The following is a 10903-nucleotide window of genomic DNA, read 5'->3' as shown; positions in this document are numbered from 1 at the left end:
CGTTTCGCCTGAGTCTGTCACCGACGGCTGTCTCAGAAAAGAGGCAGAGGGCGAAGACGGAAGAAATAACGCTGTGATCGACACTCTGGGGCTGTCTTTTGGAGGAAACCACTACACCAACGAGATGTATAAGGCGGCCAAGAAGAAACTCGAAGGAGAAAGGCTGAAGAGGAGAAAGGAGGAAGAACAAAGAAAAAGGGAAGAAGAGGAGAGGATCGAATTGAAGGAGCGGTGTAAATTCTTCCGCCTCGCTTCCCTGGGATTATTTGGCACAGGAGTGTACTTTACATCTTATGTTCTCATGGGGCTCGGTGGAGCCCTTGGATATTCTCAGTTAAAGACGCCGAGCTTGACGGTTGGGCGTCTTCTTTAGTCGTCGATACTGTGAAAACTGCGTAGGTGTATCACCTACTCGACCTAGTGATCAACGAGTACCGCACCGAAGCATGCAACGGGTGCAAGACCAATCACCCCAGCCAGAGACAACACGAGTGTCTGCGAGTCTTGGTGTCAGGGTCCCTGTGCCTATCCGGTCGGCTCAGTATGGCTACATACAGGGAGTGCAGAATTATTAGGCAAATGAGTATTTTGTCCACATCATCCTCTTCATGCATGTTGTCTTACTCCAAGCTGTATAGGCTCGAAAGCCTACTACCAATTAAGCATATTAGGTGATGTGCAACTCTGTAATGAGAAGGGGTGTGGTCTAATGACATCAACACCCTATATCAGGTGTGCATAATTATTAGGCAACGTCCTTTCCTTTGGCAAAATGGGTCAAAAGAAGGACTTGACAGGCTCAGAAAAGTCAAAAATAGTGAGATATCTTGGAGAGGGATGCAGCAGTCTCAAAATTGCAAAGCTTCTGAAGCGTGATCATCGAACAATCAAGCGTTTCATTCAAAATAGTCAACAGGGTCGCAAGAAGCGTGTGGAAAAACCAAGGTGCACAATAACTGCCCATGAACTGAGAAAAGTCAAGCGTGCAGCTGCCAAGATGCCACTTGCCATCAGTTTGGCCATATTTCAGAGCTGCAACATCACTGGAGTGCCCAAAAGCACAAGGTGTGCAATACTCAGAGACATGGCCAAGGTAAGAAAGGCTGAAAGACGACCACCACTGAACAAGACACACAAGCTGAAACGTCAAGACTGGGCCAAGAAATATCTCAAGACTGATTTTTCTAAGGTTTTATGGACTGATGAAATGAGAGTGAGTCTTGATGGGCCAGATGGATGGGCCTGTGGCTGGATTGGTAAAGGCAGAGAGCTCCAGTCCGACTCAGACGTCAGCAAGGTGGAGGTGGAGTACTGGTTTGGGCTGGTATCATCAAAGATGAGCTTGTGGGGCCTTTTCGGGTTGAGGATGGAGTCAAGCTCAACTCCCAGTCCTACTGCCAGTTTCTGGAAGACACCTTCTTCAAGCAGTGGTACAGGAAGAAGTCTGCATCCTTCAAGAAAAACCTGATTTTCATGCAGGACAATGCTCCATCACACGCGTCCAAGTACTCCACAGCGTGGCTGGCAAGAAAGGGTATAAAAGAAGAAAAACTAATGACATGGCCACCTTGTTCACCTGATCTGAACCCCATTGAGAACCTGTGGTCCATCATCAAATGTGAGATTTACAAGGAGGGAAAACAGTACACCTCTCTGAACAGTGTCTGGGAGGCTGTGGTTGCTGCTGCACGCAATGTTGATGGTGAACAGATCAAAACACTGACAGAATCCATGGATGGCAGGCTTTTGAGTGTCCTTGCAAAGAAAGGTGGCTATATTGGTCGCTGATTTGTTTTTGTTTTGTTTTTGAATGTCAGAAATGTATATTTGTGAATGTGGAGATGTTATATTGGTGTCACTGGTAAAAAAATAATAATTGAAATGGGTATATATTTGTTTTTTGTAAAGTTGCCTAATAATTATGCACAGTAATAGTCACCTGCACACACAGATATCCCCCTAAAATAGCTAAAACTAAAAACTACTTCCAAAAACATTCAGCTTTGATATTAAGTTTTTTGGGTTCATTGAGAACATGGTTGTTGTTCAATAATAAAATTATTCCTCAGAAATACAACTTGCCTAATAATTCTGCACTCCCTGTATGTTTTTCATTTTGTTCCTGCTCTCTCCCTTCCTCTCTTTCCCTCCTCCCTCTGCCAGGGCGGAGCTCACCTGTGGGCTTCTGCCCTTGGTCCACGCACCTGGTCGCCATCACGCACCTGTGGCTCGTTACGAGAGTATTCCAGCTCCTTTATAAGACGGCAGCTCTGTGTTTCTCGTCGCTGGACCGTTGCCGACCCGCATTCCCTGGACCAACCCCTGTGTTTCCTGAGTGATTGAGTGTGCGAGGAGTGGAGTACGTCATCGTGTTTTCTGTGGAGTGTGGAGAGGAGCGTGAGGAGTGGACGGAGTGCGTGTGGACTTTCAGCGTCTTTTCCCTTTGTGTGTGGACCCCCGGAGCCCGGCTTCCCCCTCACCTCTGTAAATAGATCACCTGGTGTGCTGTAATAAAGATTCTTGTGTTTCCCAACTCAGAGCCTGCGCGTGTGTCCGTTCCGTCCCGCTGTGACACTTGGAGGATGACTTTTACGCTGAACATTATTACAGCATCAGGAAAAGACTCCTCACGCCTCGTTTCATTCCTTCCATTCAACGTCTCCTGATCATGTATTCACAGCCACCGAAGGCGCTGTACAGCACCGAGCACCTGAAACACGGACAGTTTGTTGATATTGTAATCAAAAATACAGCCCCGGGGGGGCATTTTAAAAACGCACCCTCCCTATTGCGCATGTCCTTAAAAGGTATGGCCTTCCAGATTGCCTCAGTTGTATCGTGAGTGTAATTTCAAATAAAATAAAATAAAACTCAGAAGCGTCTGTGTGTTGTATTCTTCTTCTTCTTCTTCTTCTTCTTATTATTATTATTATTATCATTATTGTGATTATGCTTCATTTTTATGTACTGGGGTATCAATGACCCCCACGCTGCCGCAGCAGCTTCTGTGCGTGGCCCCCAAGTGCTACGTTTTCTTTCCCGATCCCCTGACGAACCCATTAGAATCGCTCTGGGGCACTCTTCGACCCCAAATGATCGTTCTGTTTTTTTCATTTTCATTCACCTGTCTCTACTGAGGGTGGGGTACTTTGGGACCCCCGGGGTCTGGGGCTGCCCCGAAGGGGAGCACAAGGGTTAACAGCGGCCTCCCATGGACGAACATGATAGAGCCTGCCTGAAACTAGGAGAAAAATTGAAACAGGAGTGGCATTCAGGGAGGGAAACGTGGGTGTACGGGGCGCAGGAGCCAACCCTGATGCGCGGCCTGTGAAATGCGACCCAGGGGTACTCTGGGACCCCCGGGGTCCGGAAATGCCCCAAAGGGGAGCACAAGGGTTAAAAGTAGAGATAGTGTCTGTCTCTCAAATCCAAGTCTGGAAGCTGGTTCCATTGAAGAGGGGAGAAACCAGTTAGCCTGCAGTGTGAGAGGGAAGTGCTCTAATAGGGTGATATGGTATTAAGGTCATTAAAATAAGATGGGGCCTGATTATTTAAGACCTTGTATGTGAGGAGCAGGACTTTGAATTCAATTCTGGATTTAACAGGGAACAGGCTATATGTGTGTATATATATATATATATATATATATATATATATATATATATATGTGTGTGTGCAAATTTGCGTAAATACCCACGACCCTAACACCTCTTGGCACCCCGCTGAGATTTTCACAGGTCTTCAGCTCCATTGTTCTCCTGCTTTTGTTGTGCAAACACACCCTCCCCCAATCCCCAACCATGAGAGATCAGTGTTGCCAACTCCTCAGTAAGGAAAATCGCTATTGGCTGTCCTAAAAGTCGCTAGAAGTTGCCAAATGACGTCATCGCCTAATTTGCATAATTGGTCATGCTAATGTTATTGTAACCTACGCTGTGGGAGAGAGAAGTAACATCGTGGAAGAGACATAAAGTGAGTAAAAAACGTCCTAAATGCAGTTAGAATTTATTTAGAACTACAAATTAAATTTTTTTTTAGCAATTATTGTTTTATTGTTTTTTAATGTCACAATTCCAACCCTGCTCCTTTATCCAGGCCTGGACCGGCAAAAGTGACCCGAAATTGGCACTCTGGTGGAGTTACTTTGTGTGTGAGAGTGTGTGTTTATAAGTAGTTTTAAACCTTGTGATCCACAAAACAGCATAACAGTAAAGGAAGAACTGACTGCGTTACAGTCAGTGCGGGAGCAGCGGCTTCGCTCATGCGCAATTCATTTGCCGTTTGGACGCACAGGTGCAAACGTCTCCTGCCCTGATAGTAGCTGGGGGAGGACTATCCTCCGCCCGTGAGCGCTTTGGCACGGGTGAGGTGCCCAAGGCAGCACCGCTGCTTGTTGAGAGTAAGAGCGATACGCGTTTTCACGTCAAAAAGTCGTCATAAATAAGTCTCCAATAATACCAGAAAAAGTCGCCAGATTTGTCGCTAGTCGCTTTTTAGAAAAAAAGTCGCTAAGGGGGTCTGAAAACTCGCTAAATATAGCGACAAAGTCGCTAAGTTGGCAACACTGTGAGAGATTCAGGTCTTTCCTTCCCTGCAAGGCTACTTTCTTGTCACTACATTGCATGCCTGTCCATAAACACATATACACAGAGTTGTGCATATATTTATATACCTTACATAATATGCAAAAAGTCTAGTTATACACACACACACAAACACACACATCTATATCTATATATATATATGTGTGTGTGTATATATATATGTAGATATAGATGTGTGTGTGTGTGTGTGTATACAAACACCAATATTTTTGAATACACGTGTCCATATTTATGTTTCCAGATTGTTTGTATAGTGCACTTTCTATTCCGTGCTCTTTGTACAGTTTTTATTTGGCTGCTTTTGTCTTGCACTGTCCACTTTTTTGCAATGACAATGCAGATTTTCCACTTGTGGGACAAATAAATGCAGATTTGCTGTGTGTGTGTGTGTGTGTGTTTGTGCAACATTGGCATTTGTTACTCAGATCCAAGGCAGGCCAAACCTCTGTGTTACAACCAACATACAAAAGACACACATTCACAATATATGGGTACACAAGTCTGTTTTATTTCAAAGTGTTTCAAACTTTACAGCGTTTGCAGACCCAGTGTCCATCATCCCTGCATTTGGCACAGGTGAATTTCTGACATGTTGCACAGGTAAACCTGCTGCGATTCCTGTTGCAGCTCTCTTGCACCTGGCACTGCGTTGTCTTTACAGTCCCTGGCACAGCAGCTGCAGCAGCTTCAGCAGCCTGCCTCTGTGCTAATATTTCCTTGTGCTGCATGAATCGGCAACGAAGTTGCTGAGCTAGAAGACTCAGAAACAATCTTCTTTTGCCTGTCCACCCTGTACATGCCTTGTACAAAATGTAGGCATTCACCGCCGCCAGGTCCAGCATATTGTAGAAAACCGCTACTGGCCACCTGCGTGTTGCTGCTCTTACGGAATACATCCGTGCCATTTGGTCCAACACGTCTACACCACACTGTAAAAGCAGAGAGAGAGAGTCATGAGTATATGTTTTTTTTTCTATAGGCCTGTATAACACACATCAGAAAACATTGTAGCACTGGTGTAAAATTGTACACACATTCACATACCTTCATGTGGTTATAGTCTGTTATCGTGTTGGGTTTCCTCTTTCTCCCGTCACCGATCGTCACGTCTTGGTGCATGGAACTTAGAACACACACAGTCTTGGTTTTTTTAGGTGCATAAATTGTCAAGGAGACACTGCCACTTCTAAGCACTGAAGTGGAGAATACCTCTCGCTTTGCAGTATCTTTTGCAAGTTGAGGAAGTTCACGCCGGACTTTATTCACCGTGCCCAGTAACGTTGTTTTGCGCTGCAGCAGTCTGTGCGACAGTAACAGTGAAGTAAAGAAATTGTCCGTTGTGACGTTTCTCCCATCATCCAAAAACGGCTCCATCAGTTTCATGACCACGTTCTCTGCCAGCCTCTCTCCCTTCTGACGACTGGGGTCCTTTCCCAAGTAAGGAGATGCACTGCAGACATATTTGGTGTCCAAATCCGTGGCCATCCAGAACTTGATCCCAAATTTGTCTGGCTTGGTTGCAATATACTGTGTGAATGGACAACGAACCTTGGTAGGGAACAGCTGTTCATCTATGGTCATGTGTTCTCCTGGAGTGAAACTCTTAGCACAGTTCTCGTTGAAGCGTGTCCAGATGTCGGAGATCGCCGCAAATTTGTCTGTTTTCACCCGTTCTGCCCGCGTGTCCCTGTCATCAAATCGAAGGTGTTGCATAATTGAAATGAATCTATCTCGGGGCATTGTCTCTTTGATTACTGGCACCAGAAATCCTTCTGACCAGCAATCCACAATGGCACCAACAGGACACACGATTGCTCTTACAAACAGGATTGAAATGAATGCCATCAGTTCATGAACTGACAAATTCCAGTCTGGCTCTGTTCTGCGGGCTTGATGTACCGTGCACTCTCTGATGGTCTGCAGCATTCCCACGTCTAACAGGCAAAGGAAGCTTTGGAGCACACTTGTAATCTTACGCTGTCGGAAGATAAACAAATAGAGAATGGTAAATTTACATGAACCTCACTCTAAATGGGTTTATATAAATATCATATCTACTATGGCAGTGACAAACCTTAGCAGACTCTGTGGGTCCAGCTTGCGCAGTGAAGCACGAACGATTTGCTACTGCACTGGGCATTCCAATGTCCTCCTCTACAGTGCCGTCTTTTGCCGTGTGGCTCTGGCTGGGCTTCCCAGTACCACAGGGCCTCTTCTGTGGAGGCATGTTGGGTTCTTGTTCCGTCTCCTTTTCAGATTCTTCTGAGGAGGTATCAGGGGCCTGCTGGACAAATGAAACCTCTCCTCCATCAGAATCTGCTTCGTCCATTTCCTGAAGCAAGGCCAAAGCCTGTTGCGCGGAGAGGTTCTTCCTGCGTGGCAGTGATACGGAGGCCATCCTGATGTGTGTTCTCAGAAATGCGAACAAGAAATGATTCTCCCGTCTGGGTCGGTCTGCTTTTATGCACAGCACTGTGCTGTAGTCAAGCAATGCCACTCCCTCACATACACAGTGACAATGGAACAATGGAAGATCTGTGCTGAGAGTCAAGGAAGGTGTGAATGTGTGTCTTTTATATTTGCAGGTCAGTCAATGTGTGGGATATTTTGTATAGATACGGCAGGCATTTCTGAAAGTTGTAACACAGAGGTTTGGCCTGACTTGGATCTGAGCAACTCTGAGTGAGCAAATGCAAATGTGCCAGGCCTCAAGGATAATGGGTGGTTTGCACAACAAAAGCTGGAGGAGAAATGAGCTGACGACCTGTGAAAATCTCAGCAGGGGTGATTAACACCTCGGGACTTGCACCAGAAAATAAAAAAGCCAGTAATTCTAGGGGGTGTTGGGTTTAGGGAAGTTACGCAAATTTGCGCAGGTTTAGTAAATCTAGTGATAAATACGTGGTAGAAATCCCAAAAGGGTGATTCTGTTCATCTGGACGTAGCATTTTCAATGGGAGAAACGCCTCCTGAACTGAATTGTCTCAGTTGATGGCCATGCGGTTGGCCTCCTGAACTGTTTCTTTGGACTGTTTTTCCTCCTCTTCTGAGTTTTCCTTCCTGGAGCTCCAGCACCCACCCAGGTTTGGTGGAAATGTTCTAATTTTAAGAGTTTGATTGCAAAAGAATAAACTGCTGATGTCCGCAGAAGTTTTTAACTTTGGTTGAAAGGACAAACTATGAAAAATAATAGACCTTTGAGGATTTGAGCATATGGCAAACATTATGCAAAGTTCCTCTTAATTGTAAAACACAAATCTGAGGATGTTGGAAGACATTTGTGGTTCTCATCAGCTTTGTGGCATGTAGATGCTCCTTTTATTAATATTCCTAAGTCCTGAAGAATACTCATAAACACTGAGGTCCTGCTATGTGCCAATGTGTATCTGGGCCATTACTAAACAAAGATGTGAAGCAATGTTAATAATTGTTGGTAACTTTTTTTTCATTTCCAGGTTTCAGTTACTGCTGCTGATATGTTAAGAGTAAGAATAAGTTCAGATTCTCTTAAAAATAACAACACTAATATGTTAACAATTGTTGGACTTGTGAAGGTATTTTGAGAACCCTTATAAACATCTGAAGGAAAAATATTCTTTAATCATAGATGCAGACTCATGGAAAAAATATTGATTAATCATTTTATTTGATTTTGTAGAGTTAGAACAAACAGATTGGATTCTCAAAATCAGTCAGTTTCTTGGGGTCTGAAGCAACAACAGAACAGGGCTCTGAATTTTTGGAAGAAGCCCTTTTTTTTCTTCTTTTTCTCCTTTTTCTCCTTGATTTTAGACATGGATAGACATACAGAAGGGGGTTCCTCACTAGGAAGATCATCAGACGTTGCCAGACTTTCAGAAGCAGGCTCTTTAGTAGGAAGAACATCAGCCTTTGATGAGCTTTCAATGAGAGGTTCTTTAGTAGGATGAACATCTGACTTTGGCAGACTTCCATGAGCGGGTTCTCCAGTGGGAAGAATATCAGCCATTGTTGAACTTTCAAAAAGAGGTTCGGAAGTAGGAAGAACATCTGACTTCAGAACACTTTCCCAAGCAGGTTCTTGAGGTTCTTTAGGAGGAACAACATCTGGCTTCAGCAGATTTTTACAAGCAGGTTCTTTAGTCGGAAGAACATCAGCCTTTGTTGAACTTTCAAAAGGAGGTTCGGAAGTAAGAAGAACACCTGACTTCAGAACACTTTCACAAGCAGGTTCTTGTGGTTCTTTAGTAGGGAGAATATCTGACTTCAGAACACGTTCACGATCAGGTCCTTTTGGTTCTTTAGTTGGAAGAACATCGGCCTTTGTTGAACTTTCAAAAAGAGGTTCGGAAGTAGGAAGAACATCTGACTTCAGAACACTTTCCCAAGCAGGTTCTTGTGGTTCTTTAGGAGGAACAACATCTGACATCAGCAGATTTTCATGAGCAGATTCTTTAGCTGGAAGAACATCAGCCTTTGTTGAACTTTTAGAAGGAGGTGCGTGAGTGGAAAAAATATCAGCAATTCGTGAACTTTCAACTGGAGGTTGGGAAGTGGGAAGAACATCTGACTTCAGCAGACCTTCAGGATGAGGTTCTTTAGTTGGAAGAACATCAGACACTATTGGACTTTCACAAGGGGGCTGGAAGATCTGGCATATGCTTGTCTTTGCTACATCAGAAATTGCCCTGAGTAGTCCTGGTGCAAAGTTTGCAATGTGGCTCAGCAGAATCTTTTCTGAATATTTCTCTCTGACTTCAGACAGGATACTTTGCACCATGTCATCTCTGATGGACCTTGAGAAGATGGCCTGGTTTTCCGTTGTTAGGAGAGATTTGGACACTCGATCCAAAGTGGCCTTTGTCACACTGGTGGAGAGGATGCTCAATTTTAGGGAGGACATGTTCAGTAGGGGGTAAGAAGGAAGCTTCCAGAAGCCATGCAGGACACGGGGAACCACCTCTATCACCACGTCTGTTGCAGTGAACAGTTTGGAGGTTTGTGCGTCCTGCTGCCTCTCTTTAAGGAGGTCAATGTACTTCCTGACATTGCTGAGGAGCTTAGGTGTTCTGCAGAATAAAGTTATAAGAATGATCTTTTACACCTATTTAAAAAAATAACAAAAATTTTGAAATACTGTAGCTGGACTGTTAATGATTTTATGTCAGAGGTGACTCACTGAAATTTAGGAGGTATGGCCTCTGGAAATTCCAGCAGCATCCGGGCTTGAAACTCGATGTCCCTCTTTTTATTTATTGTGTTCACTGCCCACACCTGAAACAGAAAGCATGTTTACATTGCAGTTTTGTTGAGAGGTTATGTGATTGTAGTAAAAAAAAAAAAAAGATCTCCAAATGACTAAAACTCTTGTGAGTTTTCTAGTCTTACCAGTTTCAGAAGAGGTTTGGCTTCTGTTTCTTCCAAACCCTCCAATTCAAACTCCCAAAGTCTTCAAAAGAAAACAAAAGAGAGGTTTTCTCTCAGCATTTACACTTCAGCACAAACAGTTTCAGGTGTGAGGTGGATGGTCTGTAGGTGTCACAGTAACTCACTGCTCTCTGACTGTCTCTTTGCTCCTCTCCACCAAAAGATCTCCCATATCTTCTGCAGTGAGGCTTGATGGTATTTGGTTTTCCTTCTGAAGTCTGAGGAATTCCGTCATCATTGCAATCTAAAAATAAAAGGAGACATTTAATCAGCATCACTCCCAGGTCTTCAGAAATCACCTGACATTTTATCTCAGTTTTGGTTTGGATGGATCTGGGTCTTACCTGAGCCCTGTAACCTGGTAGATACCAGCAGATCTCCACAGCTGTGTTATATATGGGTGTGTTGAACAGCACCTGTCAAAGAAATAAGAAATTACTCATTGTAACTTAAATTGATTCTCAGTCTGTCAGCTTTTTAAAACTACATCAAATTCTTCAAAAATGCAGTAAAAACAAAAAGTGTCACATACCCTGATGGGTTTGTAGATCCCTTTACTGGCTTCCATTAAAACGCTGCTGTTCTATCACAGTTGGGGAAGAAAAACTTTCCAAAACTCTTCAAAACTTGTGTAAGATCAAATGTAGATATGAAAATACTCCTAACTTGATGGTTTTTCTTGCACAGATGAGCTCTTTTTCAAGTCTGATGCAGATTTAAAAATGCACAATTCTAAACAGTCACCATGGAAACATTTGATCCCTGCTTTATGTCATTAAATTAAAAGAAAACACTATTTTACACTAGATTACACTATATGTTGTTCATTATATAAGTAAATAAGGGTAGGCTACAGCCGTCCTTAGGTCACTCCTGTGAAAAGATGCATACAA

General features: G+C 43.7%; 1 protein-coding gene across 1 annotated transcript; it reads right to left on the bottom strand.

Moving 5' to 3' along the window:
* Nucleotides 1-8292: 8292 nt before the first annotated feature.
* LOC146362440 (uncharacterized) lies at nucleotides 8293-10698 on the bottom strand. The gene is made up of 6 exons (XM_084919476.1): nucleotides 10543-10698; nucleotides 10355-10426; nucleotides 10136-10254; nucleotides 9972-10032; nucleotides 9763-9857; nucleotides 8293-9652 (listed from the first exon to the last, which is right to left on the bottom strand). Exons 1-6 carry the CDS (start codon nucleotides 10576-10578, stop codon nucleotides 8293-8295), a joined length of 1743 nt encoding a protein of 580 aa, XP_084775602.1. The 5' UTR covers nucleotides 10579-10698.
* Nucleotides 10699-10903: the final 205 nt, after the last annotated feature.

The sequence above is a fragment of the Perissodus microlepis genome, chromosome 22, assembly GCF_051167445.1.
Source record: "Perissodus microlepis isolate ML-2025 ecotype Zambia chromosome 22, ASM5116744v1, whole genome shotgun sequence".
Taxonomy (NCBI): domain Eukaryota; kingdom Metazoa; phylum Chordata; class Actinopteri; order Cichliformes; family Cichlidae; genus Perissodus; species Perissodus microlepis.
This window is presented reverse-complemented; position numbering and strand designations above follow the sequence as displayed.

Excerpts from the sequence above, each read along its gene's own strand:
- LOC146362440 (XM_084919476.1), bottom strand. The coding sequence starts at position 10,578 with ATGGAAGCCAGTAAAGGGATCTACAAACCCATCAGG. Across the intron at positions 10,255-10,354 it reads TACCAGGTTACAGGGCTCAG|ATTGCAATGATGACGGAATT; the intron begins GTAAGACCCAGA and ends TTTTATTTTTAG. Across the intron at positions 9,653-9,762 it reads GCCATACCTCCTAAATTTCA|AACACCTAAGCTCCTCAGCA; the intron begins GTGAGTCACCTC and ends TTTATTCTGCAG.